The sequence below is a fragment of the Pseudopodoces humilis genome, chromosome 8, assembly GCF_049639895.1.
Source record: "Pseudopodoces humilis isolate 2021_Gansu_Grassland_sample_001 chromosome 8, ASM4963989v1, whole genome shotgun sequence".
In the NCBI taxonomy this organism is placed as follows: domain Eukaryota; kingdom Metazoa; phylum Chordata; class Aves; order Passeriformes; family Paridae; genus Pseudopodoces; species Pseudopodoces humilis.
Window position 1 is genome coordinate 32,677,919 of NC_142207.1, and position 19,729 is coordinate 32,697,647.

General features: G+C 47.1%; 2 protein-coding genes across 6 annotated transcripts; both read right to left on the reverse strand.

Annotated features, from left to right (window-relative positions):
- Positions 1-608: 608 nt before the first annotated feature.
- On the reverse strand, positions 609-9,628 carry KMO (kynurenine 3-monooxygenase). 3 transcript variants are annotated; one of them, XM_005528924.3, is made up of 15 exons: positions 9,488-9,628; positions 8,283-8,352; positions 7,084-7,181; positions 6,133-6,222; positions 5,886-5,934; positions 5,203-5,290; positions 4,218-4,383; positions 3,644-3,715; positions 2,746-2,867; positions 2,146-2,293; positions 1,706-1,763; positions 1,513-1,595; positions 1,149-1,250; positions 1,005-1,064; positions 609-819 (listed from the first exon to the last, which is right to left on the reverse strand). In XM_005528924.3, the coding sequence occupies exons 1-15, from the start codon at positions 9,539-9,541 to the stop codon at positions 652-654; spliced, it is 1,428 nt and encodes a 475-aa protein (XP_005528981.1). In that variant the 5' UTR covers positions 9,542-9,628; the 3' UTR covers positions 609-651. The 3 variants fall into 3 exon arrangements, with proteins under 3 accessions (XP_005528981.1, XP_087915330.1, XP_014113224.1); XM_088059204.1 differs by lacking the exons at positions 6,133-6,222; positions 7,084-7,181 and having other exon boundaries at positions 8,278-8,352; XM_014257749.2 differs by lacking the exons at positions 6,133-6,222; positions 7,084-7,181 and having other exon boundaries at positions 9,488-9,544.
- A 1,490-nt stretch (positions 9,629-11,118) lies between these two features.
- C8H21orf58 (chromosome 8 C21orf58 homolog) lies at positions 11,119-18,736 on the reverse strand. 3 transcript variants are annotated; one of them, XM_088059053.1, is made up of 9 exons: positions 18,648-18,736; positions 18,339-18,404; positions 17,586-17,643; positions 16,100-16,167; positions 15,012-15,155; positions 14,467-14,581; positions 12,920-13,059; positions 12,306-12,472; positions 11,119-11,205 (listed from the first exon to the last, which is right to left on the reverse strand). In XM_088059053.1, exons 2-9 carry the CDS (start codon positions 18,396-18,398, stop codon positions 11,190-11,192), a joined length of 768 nt encoding a protein of 255 aa, XP_087915179.1. In that variant the 5' UTR covers positions 18,399-18,404; positions 18,648-18,736; the 3' UTR covers positions 11,119-11,189. The 3 variants fall into 3 exon arrangements, with proteins under 3 accessions (XP_087915179.1, XP_005528996.2, XP_087915180.1); XM_005528939.2 differs by having other exon boundaries at positions 18,339-18,401; positions 18,648-18,659; XM_088059054.1 differs by lacking the exon at positions 15,012-15,155.
- Between the last annotated feature and the right edge of the window lie 993 nt (positions 18,737-19,729).

Genomic DNA, 19,729 nt, shown 5'->3' on the forward strand with positions numbered 1-19,729 from the left:
TATGCCCTGAATGGTGCTCCCTTGCGAGTCAAAACTGACTCACTGAACAGTGCAGAGCAGTTCTCATCCCTGCCCATGTGCTGGCAGCTGTTCACAGACCACCTCAAATGAGACTGGCGGTGCCACATCAGATCAGGGGTCAATTTGGGCCATTTTATTGTTCTTAAGCAGTGACTGTGAGGGTCCAGGGCAAGGTAAGAAGGAAAGTGTGTCTGATAATCCACCTAGTTCTCTTCCAGACTGCAGCTATTGTTGGCTTCAGGACCCTCAAAATGATGGCTTGTTTTTGCTCAAAGCAGTCTGCAGGCTGGGACACACCAGTCAGGTTGGAAAAAAACTCTAAGATCATTGACCATCTAACCATTAACCTAGCACTGCCAGCTCCAACACTAAATCATAATCTCTAAGTGCCAGATCTACATATGACATCCCTTGAGACCAGGCTGCCAGGGTTACACACCTGAGCCCCTGGAGAAGCTTTCTGGGCACTGTGCCTGACGGGCTCCTCTCACCTGGGAAAGGGAGAGAGGCCAAACTGCTTCCAAGGGGCTGCAGGAGCTGCCAAACCACATCCCAAGAGAAACAAAATCACCCAGCTGAGCCAACAGTCCGGGCCTTCATTTTTATTACAACAAAGAGCTCCCCATACATTTAAGCCACTCGTGTGCCAAAGGGAAGATTTCCAATATTCTTCAGATAATGGGACCAGCCCCACAAGTCTTCCAAGCAGAAGCTGAAGTTCCGTGCCAGACGCTTCATCAGCAGGTAGGTGCCACCCAGTCCTGCTGCTCCCACAACAAACAGCCCTCGATTAATTACCTGCAAGTGCAAAGAGAATCCCCGACATCATCAGAGGCTGGTCCCTACCCTGCAACACCAAGCAGTCATCACACCTGGCAATATCCCACCAAAAAAGCTGTCCCCCCCCAAGCTGGGCAGTGCTGGTGTGCAAGATGCTCCCCAGGCTCATGGCATGGGGAGGGTGGGCACCACCCTTGACCAACCTTTGTCTGCCACTTCCAGCGTAGGAGGGCCTCATGGTAGCGAATTCTGGTGAAGGTCACCTGGGAGGGGTTGCAGGAGAATGTCACCACCCCAAAGCCAGGCAGGAGGAGCTCACAGCAGTGGGAAATGACACGCTGGCTTACCATGGTGTACAGCGGGACAATGGTGGAAGGCATGAGGGCGTGGAGAAAGTTGTCTACGTGCTTCCGGAAAATGAACCATGTTGAATTCACGTGCTCACGCATCTGCAACAGAGCAACAGTCACCCCTTTGCAATGGGTTTTGTCAGAGCTCCCCTGTGCTTTGCTACCTCTTCCAGGAGAGTGATGCAGGGACCAGTGCCTCCTCAGCCCCAGTGACATTCCCAAGGAGCTGTGAGGCTAAAACCTGCCAGGGTGAGAGCCCAGCCAGGGACTTGCCAGAGGCCCTCCCTGCTGCATGCATCCTGAGAGCACTACTGTGTGCATGGCCCACAGAACCACAGGTCTGCGTGGGGCTCTCACCTACCTCTACATAATTGTACATGGCTAAATCTGAAATTGCGTGGTCATCTGGCACCCTCAGTCTGGAGAACTCAGGGAGGCAGGCACCTGGGAGAAGAAAGTAACAGTTCACAGGCAGCTCCTGCAGGGTATCCAGCTGCCCTCAGCTGCAGAGGGATGTTCCTCTGCTCTCACATGTGCCCAGCCACCTCACGTACCAAGGTCATTGTGGAACTGGTCCATTAATTCATCAAAGACCAGACAATCTTCAAAGCCCTGGAAGGAATATTAGGGGGTTAATAGGCATAAAGGACCCATACATTCAGAAGTGTTCTCATGGATCCTTAGCTATTGTAGCTGTTTGGTCCCACTGACCACAGCTTCAGAGTAGGAGTCTTACTCCAGGCCCTGCTGACAGGGGTCTTGAGAGAAATTGAGGGGATTGCTGCTGATTTCCCAGCTGCCTGGACCCCCCTCTCATGTAGTCTGCTGCTCCATGGGAAGGTGGCATCATCACCCTGTCCCCAGCTCTTCAGAGGGCATCAGGCTGTGGGACAGCCAGCCCATGAGCTCTATGGAGTTAAACACTAAAACCAGGCATTTGTGGGTGAAAGGAGTGGGATCTCCACCAAGAGGGACAGGCCAGCCATGAACTTACTGCATTCATGCCCTGTCCGTAGAAGGGCACAACAGCATGCGCGGCATCTCCCATCAGCATGCACCGGGAGGAGAGGTTGTAGGAAGAGCACTTCACAGAGATCATGGCCTGGGCTGGCAGCAAAAAGTAATCGTGCTTCAGCTCTTGCCTTCAGGTAAAACAACAGATTTTGTTGTGTGGAACCACAAGAGAGAAGAGCAAGCCATGCCGCATCCAAGCTCAGGAAGCCAGGCCACAGGCACTGTCAGCTTTGGTGTGCAAACCCCCAAGCCTGTGCACTAGGCTGTTTGTGCTGGGAAAAATATGGAAGTCAACTTCCCCACTGTGGACCAGATATTTTGTCTGTAGGTTTTAAGTTCTGCACACAACTTGATTATTGACATCTTAGTCCTCTCACTGTGAGCTGCAGTAGATGTTGGCCAATGTAGGAAGGACATACCAGAGAAGATCTGAGTTTCTCAGTTAATATGAAGCCCTGGGATAATTCATTCTAAGAGGAAACTGCCTAACACAGCTGAGACTGTTGATATCATCCAAGAGAAAGCCCATCCCATAATAGATAACTGTTGATGAGTGAATAGGGGAGATGGGAACACTCACTCTCCGATGAGGGGAATGGCATCTGGGAAGTAGGTCTGGAAAAAAGACAGCACTTGCTCGCCTGTTGTGAGCTTCTCAAATTCCTCAAAGGGCATGAAGAGTGTGCAGGTGAAGGACTTGTCCTGCCAGCCAGGAAAAAAGGTCAGTAAGAAGCCCAGAGAACAGAAAGGACCTGAGGCAGCAGCTCAGTGCCCAGCCACTGGCAATCCCTGTGACCCACTGGCACAGCAAGGGACAAATATCTGGCCATCCCCTTTCTCGTGCTGGGCAGGAACAGGGGAGGCAGAAACTGTGTGTGACTGGCCAGCATGGGCCTGGCACACTGTCCTGATGCTCCTGGTATGTAGTTTATAACATCCAGCTGCAGAGTGCTGGTTTGTGGGGGTCTGGAGCACAAATCCTGTGAGGAGCAGCTGAGGGAGCTGGGGCTACTTAGCCTGGAGAAAAGGGGGCTCAGTGGAGACCTTATCACTCTCTACAGCACTCTGACAGGGGGATGGAGCCAGGTGAGGGTTGGGCTCTGCTCCCAGGTAACAAGGGACAAGACAAGAGGAGGCAGTCTTAAGCTGCACGAGGGGAGGTTTAGACTGGACATTAGGAAGAATTTCTTCACAGAAAGGGTGATTAGACATTGGAACAGGCTGCCCAGGGAGATGGTGGAGTCAGTGTCCCAGCAGGTTTTTAAGGAAAGACATGGCACTCAGTGCCATGGTCTGGTTGACAAGGTGGTATTGGGTCATAGGTTGGACTCTGTGATTTCAGAGGTCTTTTCCAATCTAATTGATCCCGTGTTTTGGTTATTCCGTGACTCCTGACCCTCCCAATCCCTTCCACCACAGCTGTTCATCCCCACCAACCCCCTCCTGTGCCCCAAGAGAGCATGGCCCTGGGTTAGCACCATGTTGGGCAGTGCAATCATCATGAAGGTGTTTCTCGGCCAGATATGGAGGTAGTTTGGTTCCATGGCAAACTGAAAGAGAAAGAAAATTGCCTTGTATCCTTGACCTGCCCTGCTCAGCTTCCCCAGCCCAGGCACTGGCTTCCCTCCACACAGCACAACAATTCCTATGGGAAGACACAACAACTACAGGACCCCTTTCTGGTCCCTGATGCTTCAGGGAGACACAGAGCAAGGGAAAGAGGAAAGGATAAGAAATATGGGCAAAAATCTGATGCTTTGCAATTGCTGATGTCCTCATAGACACATTCCCATACCTCCAGGACCTCTCAGAGCCAGAGTTAATCCCACCACTCCAGGCACTCTAGGATTTTTGCATGCAGGTACCAATATTGGCCCCACTTTTGGAAGAGGAAGAGACGTGTGTCTTCTCTTAGGGAAGGTTTAATCCCTTGCCTGAACCCCAGGTGAGAAATGAATTCTTCCAAAGCTGTTCTAGCAGAGCCAGAGTGAGAAGGGGGTGGGATATCCAACCTGTGAAGGTTGTAGCAGCCCCTGGGACAGGCACACTCACATCTCCATCCTTGGGAGGGATGGTCAGCTCCATGTAGCCATGAGGAATGTACTCGTGGCTGTAGTTGAAGCGTGTTTGCCTCATGAACTGTTTTCTGACTGTTGAGAAGGCTCCATCACACCCCACGATGAGATCATAGGTCAGTTCCAAGATCTGCTGGTCAGATCTGAAAGCAGGACAGTACCTTGGATCATTCTGATCTTCAGGGTCCATTTCCACCCTAACCATTCCATGATTCTGTGGATAATCCTCCTGCAACTCCGGGCCAGCTCAGCACCACTGTGCCCAGAGGATCTGCCTTTTGCAAAATGTGTTAGTAATCTTCTAGGGAAGATTGGCTCTCACTGCCTGGGAAGCACAGCATTAGGATAAATAATTATCCTGTAGGTTATCAAAAGCATAACTCTGCCAGGTCTACTCAGCATTGCAGGAGGCACCTTTGAGATAACACTGCTGTTTTGTAGAGCCTACAGCACCTGCCAGGAGGATGGGGGGTAGGACCAGAACTTCCATGAAAGACTGTGAAACAAGGTTGTGGAACCACAGAATTGTTTGGGTTTGAAGGGACCTTAGAGCTCAGCCCATTCCACCCCCTGCCATGGGCATAGACACCACACCAGGGTGCTCAGAGCTTCATCCAGCCTGGCCTGGAACACTTCCAGGGATGGGGAATCACCAGTTATCCACCCTCCCTGATGAGCAATCTGTCTCTGAACCCAGTGGTATGGATACTGGTATGTTTATCCCCTGCACAAGTCAGGAAATGTGTGCCTGCTGCCAGGCTGGAGGGTTTGTGAGTTGCTTAAACCTTCCTCAGTCTCTCCCTTAATGCTGTCTTGATGTCTCTCCTTTTCAAAACTGGCACAAAGTTTTGCCTGCACAGTAGTTTCAAAACTGAGATTGCTCAATTGTTTGAGGTTTTATGAATGATTAAGCAGAAACTAGCTGACCACAATGCTTGATCCCACGCTTGTCCAGGCATTACCTTTTTATAGATAATGTCCCCAACTCTGCATTGCACCCGAGGAGCTTGTGTCCAAAGAACAGTTTAGTGTTGGGGTACTTCTCAGCAGCTGTGAAAAGAAAAAACAACAAAATGTAGAGGGGTTTACTGTGACCACAAAAAATATTTCCAAGAGATCCCTAAATTATAGGGATTTTTGCCATTACAGCAAATAATTTGCTGTGTTGCATGAGGGCCAGCAGGCAGGGCACACTGGGACTGGTCAACTATGGTTTAAAATATGGTTTAAAAAATGCAAGCAATCCTGCAAGGTTTTTTTTCTTCCCTACAATGACATGAGTCATTGACAGCTTTCCACCATCACTCCACTCAAGTTCAGGATGGGCTGAGGTGCCTGCAGTCGGTGGGGAATTTGCATAAATTTGGTCTAGTCTGATTACATACTTGGCCACAGAGCTCCAATTTCTCTTTGTCTCTGTACAATCAGGGGTTATGGAAAATGCCACAAACTGTGACAAGGCTGGGGAGGTCTCTTCTTCTTTAGCTGGGGAACAGCACAGGTTTTCCTCTGCTAGTTCAGGTTTGCACTTCCTAAGATGTGGGTAAGGGAGCTTGGGGCTCAAAGTCTTCTAGTCACGGGGAAAACCCAAAATCCCCAGCAAAAAGTGTGTTAGAAGAATTTGCAAACAGAAGTTACAACCTACCTGTCAGCAGCTCTTTGTTTAAGTTTGCTCTGTCCACAGAGATAATGTACTGCAAGGCAAACAAACAGGGTGTTCAGAAAGCTTTGCTGAAGGACACTCTGCATGGCCAGGAAACCCTCCCTTCCAAGTAATCCCCTTCCCTCATTCTCTCCAGCCTCTCCCACATCCATGAGCCCCACACTGTCCATGACACAGAGACACAAATGCTAACAAAGACCTCCTGTGCTCTGTAGAGCAACTCCAGTACCTGGTTCTTCTTCCCATAAGGGATAGAGTATTTTTTCCCTGAAGGTGTGTGTATCCTCCTTGCCCGCATAGGAATGCCCTTGGCCACAATCTGAAACAGCAGGGAAACACAAGCCATGCTTCTGGCCAAAACTGTGGGATTTTAGTACAGGTTACCAAGCATCATCCCCTCACCCAAGCACTGCACTCAGGGAAGAATGGGGGGGTTCTTTCCTCACACATTTCCAAATAACCAGGGAAAACTTTAACAGGGCTGTCACTTCAATTTACTACAGTTTACTGAGATAACTTACAAGCTCATTCTTATAAAAATCAGAGGGAAATTGTTTTTGGATAGAAGGGACATGTAAAATCCCAGAGTGCTGGACAGGGCAGGGGATGAAAGCCAAATTACATCCTGGGACTGGGATGTGTGTTGTCAAAGCCTGGGCTCCTCTGCAGGGATCCAGGGACCAGAAGATCCCACCACAGCCAACAGCTGGATGTTAAATGGTAGGCAGTACCCTGCAGAAGAGTGCTGGGCTCCCAGCCGAGCATGCTGGGCAGAAGGCAGTGTGGATGGATGTCAGGGATCAGCCCAAAGACCAAGGTTTTTTGGGAAAATACAAATCTGGACGTGTCTGTGGGGAAAACAGCTGCCTTTATTGCATCCTGCTTTATTGCATCAGCTCTTTTGGGAGTCCATCTACTCCTGCCCTGTTTGCCCTCTTCTCCAGGAGGGAGGGGAGCACAGCAGGGAGGTAAACACAGGAAGGTGCTTGGTGTCCCAGGGAAGCGCTCACTGCCAGGTGCAGAGCCCAGCTGCCTGGCATGGGGAAGGTCCTGCTGGCAGATGTGCTGTGAAGCAGGGGAGAGCCAGACTGCAGGCATGCAGTGGAAGAGGTCTGGCTGGGACAGGGCAAGAAAGGAGAGGACACAGAGACCCCCACCAGCACCAGATGTGCCAGAGTACCTGGTTCTCCATCCCCACAGCTCGCAGGGCTTGGCGTCCCCTGTGAGACAGGGCCAAGTTGATGCTCCTGCCACGCGCAAAGCTGGCCACTCGGATATCTGCAGGGGAGAGCAGCTGGTTGTGGAGGCAATGATAGCACAGCCTGGGGAGGGGAACATCTCCCAAGCCCCCTGCAGTAACAGCAGGTGGGGTAGGGGGGAGCCTAGCCTGGATCCTCCGTGCCACCTCCAGCCTGGAAGAAGCAGCTGCAGCCAAGAGCTGCAAAGGGAATGCTGGATTCTGACAGCGCCCCACGTGCCAGAGGGTCCATTAACATTAAGAGCCATTTCCCCTCTAAATGGAGAAGGCTGAGCAGTGAATGCCTGCCAGGTTCTGCTGAGGTCCACAGGCTTTTTGTGACGTTGGCAGGTCACCTTCTTCATGCCTGATCAGATGGAAATGTCTGGGAATTGGCCTGTTCCTCCTCTGAGTTGTCTCTTTTAGACTTCCTGGGCTGTCTGGCCAGCATATGGGACAGAGCCTCCTCATCCCAACATGGGTATCACTGTAAGCAGTGGGACAAATGGACTAGCACAGTAGGATCCATCCAACTCAGAAGGCAGGTGAGAGCAACCAGAGGCTTTTTGAAGCTGTGGAACTTCTGTCAGCTGTAAGCCATGCAGCAGAACTGCCTGTTCTGCTGTCTGTCAGGGCAGGAAGAGTTACTGCAGAGTGTCAGGCATGGCTCCTCCTCCCCTTCACCGCACACTTGAGTCATTTCTCTTCCCATGGTATCATTCCCACCTGCCAATCAGTTTGCCACCTCTACCAAGGTTTCTTTTGTCTGCCAGCTGACAGATACTGAAGATGAACAATTTCTCTGCCTTTAGCTCCAAATCCTAATTTCTCTTTTGTGGTGCCTTGTGGACCTGGAGGCTCCATCTCCGGATGGAGCACTGTACTATAATGCTTCCTGCAGAGACCAGGCTTCAAAGGTGAGGATTTGAATCAGTGTTTAAGCCAAGAATATAAAAAAGGGCATCATTTTAGTAGATAAAGAGTGGGTTCCCTCCATACAAGATGAACTTCAAATAAATGCTCCTCCCCACCACAGGAGCTAAAGGGGAGAGAGAAAAGAACATCCCCAAACTGCCACTCTCAAATTTGGTTATTTTCTTGCAGTTTCAGTGAGCTCTCAGTAATGATCAGACTGACCTTACCTTCTCTGGCTTCATAAACGTCAACATGGAAACCTCTTCTAGCCAAGAAACAGGCATTTAACGCACCCACCTGCAAGAAAAGGATCATGAATGGTGGGTGAAGTATTTCAGAGGGCACTACTGAGATGCATCAAAGGAAAGAAGTGATCAAGGGATGCAGCTCAGCATAAACAGGGAGGTCCTTTGACCAAGAACCTGAGAAGATTTTTTACTGAAGTCCTCTGGCAGCCCTGTGTGTTTGCAGAGTCTCCAAGACAAAAGCCACCCATCAAAACTCTTTTTATAAAGTCTAAAATGTTTGTAAAGTTTATACCAAGCTCAAGCTTGTTTACACACAGCAGCTGAGTGCAGCAGGGCTCACCTCTTCAGCCAGAGGCAGCAGGAGCTGGTGTAGACAAGTTCCCAGCTCCTTTCTGGACTCTGTTTACCTTCCTCACTAGAATTCAGAGTGTAGCAGCATTCCCTTGGGAACATAGTAAGGGAGAACAGTACAAATATGTCCTGTTTGTAATTTAAATTAATTAAAAAATCTAATTTCCATTATGAATTGTTATCAGAACTACAGCCTCTTCTGTTATCACTCTTTTCCAAGGAGCTAATGTCCAAAAAGTCAAGAGAAAGATGTAGGTGCTGCAATACCCCGAGCTGTCACAGAATCACAGACTCATATAGAATGGTTTGGGTTGCAAAGGATGCTGAAGACCATCTTGTTACAACCCCCTGCCATGGGCAGGGACACCTCCCACTAGACCAGGTTACTCAGAGCCCCATCCAGCCTGGCCTTTAGTGTCACACCTCTCTGCAAGTAGCAGTAGATGAGAACCATTCCCAAACAAAAGTGGGCAGAGGAAGGCATTTCCTCCCAGCCTGGCTTTTACCACTCTCAGTTCTTATAAAGCATTTCACACTAGAGATTTGATTACAGCCAAAATCAGCCAAGGGACTGGGGAACCTGGCAGCCCAAACAAGGACTTTTATTTGGTGTACCTGGGCACCACTGCTCCACCCACTACCCAAACCCCTTCATCCGACAAAAGGACAGGAGCCTCCCACAGTAGGAACTCAATCAACCCCTTGGCAACACCCCATCATCTGACAGAGGAATGATTTTAAGAAAAGCATTCACCCCCACATTCAAGCAGTGTTTTTACAGCCCCAGCTCCCCAGCAAACACAATCATGCAGCAGCTAAATGGCATTTCCTACCAGACCACCACCGACAATAGCAACTCTTTTCCCTCGTGGGTCACAGGGCTCCATGCTAGGTCAGCCCCTGGCTCTCAGATCCCTGCTCAGTCTCTGATCCCTCTGCTTCTCCCCAGTCCCTCTGCCCTTGCCAGTGGGGAGGGGAAGGGAAGGACTGTGGGTGGCTGAGTCATGCCTGGGTTCTTCTCCCCCAATCCATATTAAAGTTTAACTCCCAGCCCAGAGACTGTCAGGGAGTCAGCCTGGCTGAGGCTGAGGTGTTGAGAGAGCACCGTGGTGTTGTTCAGTCAGGCTCCATCCAAAGGCCTCTTTTGGAACTTGTAGAGCAATCCTGCAGTCTCCAAGGAATACACACAGAGCAGGAGCCAGGCTTTTGCATCGGCCAGGCTTTTGCTGGGATGCAACTGCAAAGGCATTGGTGGGACAATGTGGAGTGACTTCTGGAGCCTCACACACTCTCTCCTGAGGGTGGGAAGGAAGCCACACTACTTGCCCAGGAGCCTCATCCCATCCTTGAGCACATCTTTCATCCAAGGAAGCTGTGTGTGGCTCAGGCGTTTTGGGGGGGTGATGCTTAGGAGAAGGTCCATGCCTGCTCTGCAGAAGCTTTCCAGGACTTAGACAAGGCTGTGAGGAAACATCTCTGCAGGCATTATCTCACATGCCCATCCTTGGGAGGAAATGCTCTGCTGAGCCAATGCTGCTCACAGTAAGCTTTGAAAAAGGAGGAGCCAATTAGGGCCAACACACAATAAATAAACAGCAGACAGTGAAACTGCAGACATTTGTATAATCAAGTACAATTTATTGCTAAACCTGCCGGGCACCAGCAGCTTTGGCTCATAGCATTGTTAAGGTAGAAAAAGCCCTCTGAGAACATCGAGTCCCAGCTGTTAACCCAGCACTGCCAAGCACACCACTAAGCTATGACCCTAAATGCCACATCAGCATGGCTATCAAAGACCCACAGGAACGGGGCAGGACCCAAATGCTTCCCTGGGCAGCCTCTTCCTATGTCTGACAATGTTTCCAGGTAAGAATTTCTTCCTAATATTCCATCTAAACTCCTGTGGCATAACTTGAGGCCATTTCCTCTTTCAGGTAGTTGTAGAAAGTGAGAAGTTGTAGAGAGCAATAAGAATCTCAAAGACGACAGAGCAGAGAGGGCAAAGAGCAAGGTAGGTTTTACACAGTAAATAAATTATTCATTAATTGGTTTTGCAACACAGCACACTATTTAGCTTCCAGCAGTGGCAGTTACTATCTTTTCTTCATTCCAAACAAAATTTAGGTCCCTGGGTTTTCTTAATCAGACTAGCTCACAAACTGCATGAGGCAAACCCGGTGTACAGATGTTCTCCACTTTAAAAACAGAAGGTGGGAAGATACTGAGAAAGTGCTACAAAATGATTGTTCATCTTTCTATATTAAACAAAATCAGGCTGCTGAGAGCATTAAAAAGTGTTGCCTGATAAAAACTCTGAGTGAGCCTTTTAAGAAGTTCTAAATAAAACTAAAAAGAACAGGATAACATGGGTATGGATTAAAGCCTGCCCTCTGAAAACTAGTGGGAAAAGTAAAGGAGGGAAAAGTGTTCGATTTGTGTTGCTGAAGAAAAAGACATGCCAATGGCTGAGGAAGAACATCAGGACTTTATTGTTTTTAGAAAGGCTATGGTCCACTTGCAGAGGATCCTGTACTGTCAGTATGTGGGCCACCTGCAACAAGAAAAATGGGGTTATTGTGTTTAGTAAGAGCCAGTAGTGGTTCAGCTGCAAAAAGATGTGTTTGGTCTCATAGGTTGTGGGGAAAGGCAGCTGAAGAAGAGGAAGAACGTAGTTTAAAAGCCATGACAAAACCTGATCTCTTCAAACAGTGAATTGCACTGATCCTGACAGGAGCCAGGAGTTCTTTACTGGTTCAGATTACAAGCCCGTGTCAAGGGGAAATAGGTAGAAATGTTCATCCTTTATAATCCCATTAGGTAAATAATCTGTTCAGGAATTCAAATCCTCTGCTAAAGAGGGCTGTACAGATACCCCTGCCAGCAGGTCATCTGTGCCCAAGGCTACAGCTGCCTCCATCCTGTTCTCCTGTTCACTAAGGCTCTGAAAGAGCAATGGCACAGAAATAAAAGTTGAGCTCTCACAGTGTGTCCCCATGTCACCCTCCCTTCCATGCTCTAGCAGGGTGCACTTCTTTACCAGCCTTGGCATACAAGAACTTCCTAGCATCTAGGAAGCCAGGCAGGACAAGCTCAGATGAAGGCACAAAGCAAGTGAGCCCCTGGAGGAGCTGGCTGTGACCTCTGCACAGGGCTCAAGGCTTCCATGAATCTGGGAGCATCCTGGGGAAAAGCTCATCCATTTCTGCACTTGAAACCCACCCCCTTCAACAGCAAGCACAAGCTTATGGCAAAGGCTCAGCATTATTTCTGATACTCCCCTCCCTTTGTACCATTTTTCTTAGCTGGTGGTTTGGGTTTTTATTTCCCCAGGAAATTCTGATTAGCAAACGTCCCAGCAGTGCTTTAAGAACATAAATCCTTCTGGGAACCTTAGCCCAAGCATAAAACACTTCCCCCACCCCCTGCCTTATTTAGCAGATGACTGCTGGGTGTACAGGGAGAGCCAAAAGGCTCTGCAGAGCAAAGCAATGCAGCATGGCAGGGTGGGGGATCTGTGTGATCCTCATCCTTGTCAGGATGAGGATTGTGAAATAAACGTGTCATCCCACGTTTATTTCACAATCTGCCTTGCCACCCCACCTGGGCAGGGAGAAACTGTGAAGTGCACTTCACAGCTGCCTGCTTACTTACATAGGCTGGGCAGAGCTTGCAGTCCAGTGCTGTGCTGGGGATGTGGACAGGAAACCTCTGGGGGTCACTGGGAACACCTCTGTGGGAGGGTAATGGTGGTGGTGGTGCACCACAGGTGGCTTGGGCCTGTCTCCTTTCATGGCCAGGGGAGCAGCGAGCTGCAGGTCCTTGGTGGAGAGAGACAAAGGGTGGCTGCAGAAACCTGTGTCCCCACGGAGGGGGGGTCCCTAGCTGAGGGGTCAGGGTTCCACTCAGCCACCCCTTGGGAAAGGAAGGCCTCTGGGATGTGTCTGGAGAAGAGCCTGCAGGTTCCAGTAAAGAAGGTCCAAGAACATTTGGTGACTTCAGATTTCACCTGATATTCAGACCCCGCTCCCTCCAATTTACTCCATTAGTCAATGTCAGGGAAATGCAGAATGACAGGATGGCCTGGAGAGGAAGGTGGGCATCAGGGCATGCTCTTCCTCTGTCATCTTTCCTAAGGTTCAGTGTCCTCCACAGTCCTCTGGCTCTCCCAGCCCTTTGTGTGCTGTGTCCAGGCCTTGTTCCCTCTCAGGGAGATGAGCCATTGCCTGGTGTGGGCAAGGATGCCCTTGAGGCTGGGGGATTGTTACCTGCTGCGTGTGCTGGGGCAGGGCAGAGCTGGCTCCCCCAAGCTGTGTGAGCACCGTCGGTGGCAGAGCCTTCAGCATCATGTTTTGCATCATGATCTGGTGCATCTGAGCATTCTGGATCAGCATCATCTCCACCATATCTGGGAAGAGAAGAGCAGAGTAAGAGCTTTATCCACAGCTGCCAAGCAGCAGAGGCATCATGGCAAGGAGTGCCCTCCAGCACACAGACTGCTCACTGCAACCAAGGCAGAGCAGCTGGAAGGGGGCACATGAAGAATATTGGCAATATTTCCCCAGAAAGTGCAGAGTTAATGTTTGTGAATGGGATTGTTCATACCAGCTTTCCTGTTTCTCCTCCCTTCTACAAGAAAGCTGCTGCTGAGTATCTTGTCTGTTGCCTGCCCTGCAAGCCCACACCCCCACCTATGCTGGATGGCAGGATGGAGAAGAGATGCAGCTTTCCCTTACTCCAGCATGGACAGGCTCCTGACTGTGCTCTCCATTGCTTCAGCCCCAGATTGCTGCTTTCCATGTGAGAGGTTTCCTCAAATTTATGTGATATTGCACTGCCACCTTGAGAGTCCACAGATTCATAGAATTGTAAAGGTTGGAAAAGAACTTTAACATCATCAAGTCCAACCCTTAATCTGTCATTTCATGCACATCAAATTTCCTAACATGATCTCTGGGATCCAAAGGACTTGTGCAGTATAATTAATTTCCTTTGGGAGAAGTGAAAAAGGGCAGGTGATGAAAAAAAGAAGGGAAAAAGCAATGAAGGCAACTCTCATTGTCCTTTTTTCTGATCATACAAAAAGTAGTTTACATGGACCAGCTTCAGAGAAGTCATGAGTGGATTGGGACTATTTTGGTTATGGAAATAAACTCTGATTCAAAAATCCAGACACTTAGATGAAGTGGGAGCTGAGAAATACTGCTGTTTCATGACTGAGGATTCCTGTGTGGGATGAACCTTTGGCTGAAGGCTGAGACAGGGAAATTGTCCCAGGTTTTAGTTCATGTATTACTTCACAGTAGCACCCACCTATGTTTAGAAACAAACACTTTTATTGGCATTGCACTATATTTAGAACAACACTTTCAGATGCTCTGTCTTGTTTCCAAACACAGAGTACAAATAAAAGCCTGAGGAGATTGAACAGCTGGTTAGGAAGGAACAAAAGAATAAAACCAGATTTTAGAAGCCTGTTTGCTAATTCTGGAATCATCCAAGTGCATGGGTTTGACTTTGTTAATATTACTCAGTGCCATGAGTTGATTACTCATGAGCTGAGCTGTTTTGCTTTCCCAATCTTCCCTTGAGTTTGTAGTTCCTCTTTCTTTAGTTTTAGTGATAAGAGTTTGCCTTAATGCCTTTCACAACTGGTACCCATCCCACTTATGAAGCACAACTCCCAAAGCTCCACCAGCTCATTAAACAGCACATCACTAACTAGCTTGGCCACTATCCCATGTCCCCTTCCACCTGCCCTGCCCCTCTGCAGGCCTAGTGACAGGAGCTGGCTGCTATATGGAGAATTTGTTACCTTCTCTAATGCTCCCAGGGCTGGGGGCTGCAGAGGGCTGGGCTGGCAGAACCTGTGTGACCAGAGGGGATGGCTGGGGCAACTGCTGGATGATGGTGGCAGGCTGAGTTGGCATCTGGAACAGGAAGGAAAGTGGAGAAGTCAGGGATGGATTTGGCCAGCTGGTCTATCTATGGGAACAGCTGTCATCTGCCTAGGCTTCAGGAAAACTCTGGGATTCTCGTGGAGAAGCTGTGGAGGTTGTGGGCTGCATGAGCAGACTGATGTGTGTTAGAAAGTGGCTGAATGGCCAGGCTGGAGTGTGGGCAGCTCTGCCACTCCTTCTGCCATCTTCTTCCTAGGGTAAACCATTCCTATTGTTAATTTTGAGCCTTATTTGCAAGATGATTTCCCCTTAGGTTTTGCTGCAGGCAGCAAGAGTCCCATAAAAGAGCAAGAGATGTATCTTCCAGTTTTGTGGGATGAGCAATTCCATGCAGCTCCCAAATGATTGTCAGCTCAGACTGGCACAGTGCTAGTGGTGCTTTCTAGGAGACAATCCTTACTGCCTGCTGGATAATCCTTGGTGGCTCCACTTGGGAAGCTGGAAAAGGGATCTGGTAGACTTGTGGGAGGGCAGCTCTGTGGTCATGGCAGTGTCCCCCAGCTGGTGCAGGTGGCTGTGAAAGCTCTTCCAGAAGGTGCTGCTCCTGCAAAGTCAAGTATTTTCCTGAAGAAAATCTGGTCACAGCAAGGCAGAGAGAATGGTTATGCTCTCTGGACCAAATGGGATTAGCCCCTTAGTGCATCAAGGGCACTGTCAGTGCCTGTGTAAGTATAAAGAAAGTTTTCCTTCCCACAGGTCTTGAAGCATAAGCAAAAAGGATTGGGGAAAAAAAAAAAAAAGTGCAGAACAAGCTGCCAAAAGTCAGGCAAAACTTTTCCATAATAGTTGGTATCCTCCACAAAGTAGGAATAAATAACAATTACTGTTGTCTCTACTTTGGCATTGCTAAAAATCCCTTCTTTGCATTTTGGCACAGAAAGTTTACGGAACAGCAGTTCAGGACAAACAGAATCATCCCCCCTGTAGTACCTGAGGCAGCTGCAAGCTCCTAGAGCTGTAGTGAGGGCAGCCAAGCTGCTCCCCAGGCTCTCTCCCTGATTAGCTAGCCCAAAGCATATTTTTATATATATATATATATATATATATATATATATATATATATATATATATGTATGTATGTATATGTATATGTAGATAGATAGATATAGATATAGATATAGATATAGATATGTATATAGATAGATATAGATATAGATATAGATATATAGATATATATAAATATATAGATATATAGATATAAAAATATATCTATATATATTAAAATATATAATATATGTAATATATATTATATATTATAATATATTTTAGATAGATAGATATACACATACATTTATTATTATTATTATTATTATTATTATTATTATTATTATTATTATTATTATTATTATTATTATTATATTCTAAAGCAGCAGAGCACTAAATCCTGTCCAGCCCCAGAACTAAAGGACAGGAAGACACTGAATCCACATCAGCAGTGGATGTACAGATCACCGGGCTCTGTTACTTCTGGCCAGAGAGGGCTCTTACCCTAAGCTCCTGCAGCAGATCTTTCCTTTGCCTCAGGGCACTTTGGAGCATGTCCTGATGTCTGTTCCCTGGAAGAGGAAAAGTCCATTATCTTCTCAAAGGATCACAAAGACAGAGCTATTACAGCACCTGTATTACGATATTAATGTGGAAAATGTGTTATTAGATAGCTTAATATTGCATATAGGTAAAGCCTTAATAATAATAATAAATAAATAATAATAAAGTAAGGGCCTTGTTACCCATGTAAAACCATGGCTCAGGCCTACTACTTTGGCTAAGCAGAAAAGGGCTATGGGAAAGTGACTCAGCTGAATTAGAGGCAGAAAAACAAGTTATATAAACATTGTGTGCTCACATCGTGGTGTACGCTGGTTGGCTGGATTATGCTTGTTGTGATTTAAAACTGTGTAACTGGAAAAGGCCTAAATGCTCTAAAAGGCCTGGTTTTTGCAATAAAAAGCAGAGGCTCCCCTCTGCACCTGCCTGAGGACTCTGTGTTGCCCTGCTTTAACAGCCTGAGTTCTTCCACAAAAGGCTTGTGGAAAAGGCTGTTTCTTGTCAAATACATGTATGGAAAATGACTTTATGCATTTGCAGTCACAGCTGCTCAGCAGCTCTACAAAGGTAAAACACCTCTTAAAATAAACTCTTTAGATTGCTCTCTGAAGCCTCCTTTGAACCTCCTGGTTTAGGAATCGGTTTTAGCCTGAAAGTTTCTAGATGTACCCTGTGCATGCAGAGGATGACTGTCTGTAGTAACAGCTCAAACTACGGTTTGAATGTCAACTTTTCTGTTTCTATTTTGTTCTGAATCAAGTTCCTGTTCAGTTCATCCCACACATGGCTGATTTTGAACTCTCTTGAAATGAAGATAAGCAAGAGTGTTTTCAGGTACTTTGGAGCCATGCTTGGTGTCTGCTCTGGAAAGCACAATTTCATATTTTGAAACTGTAAGTTGTTATAGGGGATTTTTAAAAAAATTTGGCCACAGTATTAGAAGATCCCAGCTATTTGTGCATCAGATCAATGAATCCACAGTACAATTTAGAAATATCACTGAGCTTTTACTGGCATAGCCTTGAATCCATAAATAATATAAACAGTGCATGTGCCATGCAAAGAAATGAAGTGTTCCTCCTGCCTTTTCAGAATCACCAAAGCCAAGCAAACAGCTGGACTACAACAGGGGCTCACTCCTAGGTGTAAGAGCTAGGACAAACTGGATCACCATCAGTTTGCTCCAGCTGAGCCAGCTGGAGAGGCTGCAGAGGATACCTTCCTGCAGGAAGTCATCTTATGTTAGTGCTCAGCTGGTTGTTCACTTCCCTTCAGGAAAAAAATAGCTGAAGAAATGCAAAAGATAAAAAGCAGTTAGCTCACAGCTCTTAGGGAGGAGAGGGGATCATCTGAGGAACTCATGCCTGAGAACATAAGCAAGCCCTTTCCAAAATAGGCCTATAATTAGAACAAATGCTTCTCTTACTTGCTGCTGGGAGAGACATCTCCATCTTCTCTAGGTTCTCCTGTTCATTTTCTAGTCTCTGTTGGCAGAACCATAACCAGGACTGGTTATAAGTCAGGCAGAAAAGCTCACAAGGATTTAGAGGCCTATGGCATGAGTTTGGGATGGAAGAAATAGAGCAGAAGTGGAGAAAAATGGTGGTTCTTAAAAAAGTATGAAATGTCTCATTACAAATCTAGTTACAATAATGAATAGTCATGTTTCCAGCTGCCCAGGCTATTCCAGACCTTAAAATTGATAGCATGATGAATCAGGAGACATATACATAATTTATTTTGTAGGGCAGAGAGCTGCATCATATGAAGAACTTGATAATGTTCAGTTTGGGCTTGCCTGATAGTCCAAGATCTGGACTCTTGATTCAGCAAAGGTCTGACCAGGCAACACATCTTATGTGAAAACAGATATGAAATCGCCTTAAAACAATGTGAGACTCTCTTTACCCAAGATTTACTCCTAAACTTTGCCTGTCCCAGCTCAAACTGGCTTTGAGCTAACTGGTGACATCTCCCATAAAACCAAAGTCAATTTTATTTACTGTAGCTCCATGTAAACTTGTACAATGCCAGTTAAGAAAGTAAGTGTTACCACTCCTCAGTGTATCTCAGTAGAGTCATACTGTTTTAAAATACACTGTAAATGCTTAGACATGCAAGAGCAAAAGGCAGAGCAAACACTGCAGAATTCTTACTTTTTTCTAGGAGTTTCTCTTACCTTTTCTAGGAGTTTGAGTTTCAGTCGTGTCAGGTGATCCACCACTGAAGGATCTGCCATTATCTACTGGAAGAGCAGGCAGGTAAAAACATGTTAAAAAGCTAAACAGAGGCAGATAGGTTTTCAGTGCTCATTTTTTTTCCCTCCACAGTCTTCTCAGAATAATTCCATTATTAAAAGACAGTAATACAAGAAGAGTAGAAATTGAGACAAGCAGATAAAAGCTTCAGTTTCACTCCCAGGTAAAAATGAGTACAGGCGTTCACAACATCACAGACACAGATTTTCCTGCCATTTCTCTCAACATACTTTTGTGCTGCAGGCTGCTCACACGAAGGTAACTGAGACTGAATATTTATTTGTCTGTTCCTAATGGTTGCTATCCTTCCCTTGGAAGCATCACTAAGCCTGGCATCTGTGTTGTTAGAGCCTTCTAATTAGTTCAGAGGTTTGTGCCTGTAACCTGGTTGCTATAGTTTGTAATGTCAATACATAACATAAACAATTTAATCTCCAGGCACAGAAGCTTGTGTACCTTTGGTAAGGCAAATGCCTGGCACATTAGTGGACAAGAAAAAAAGAAATAAAAGCCAATGGTTCTTTAAAACAAGCCCAGTGCCAGCGGTCAGATTATGATCTTGCTGAATGGTGCCTTTTTATTCCACTATAAGGGGTCTGCACACTTTTGACAAAGCCCTTTACATGAGTTATTACCACACAGTAACTAAAAAAATGAAGGAGCATAGCTGGAACTCACCCCTGGGTAAGTTCAAGAGCAAAGAGGCTATGGGGTAACATCCTTTTGGCTACCATCTCCCAAGAAACCTGTAGAGTGTCTCCCTCTCCCAGCAAATCCCCACCAGCATCAAAACAGGGTAACATTTATCGGTGACAACCTTAAAATGAACAGCAAGGCAAGAGAAAAAGAGTCAAGTAACAGACACTCCTCAGTATCATATTTTAAGGCCAGTTCTGCTCCCAGGAGAGACAAGTTACAACCCCTTCCTCACTCGGAGGTCACAGCAAAACTGCAGCAGAGCCAGTGCTGGCAGCTGGAGCAGCTCAGAGATGCTCCTAAGCTGTGTGAGAGCAGTACAGATCACCTCCCCCAGCTGTGACCCACACAGGCTGGAAGTCACTGGAGAAATTAGGGAAACCAAGGGACAGGGATCCCTAAAACAGCTGTGCTGTGTCAGAGCTGGGGTTCAGCTTCCTCTGGCAGGGCTCTGTGGTGAATGGCAGGAGTGACAAGCCAGGACAGAAAATCCTCTCACCTGCCAGCAGTTCTCCTGGGAAACAACTCATTGAAGTCCATTTCTGTACTTTAAAACCCCAACAAGATTTTTCTCTGACATCTTTGAGACCTTCATCCAAGCAGCTGCAACAGTGTT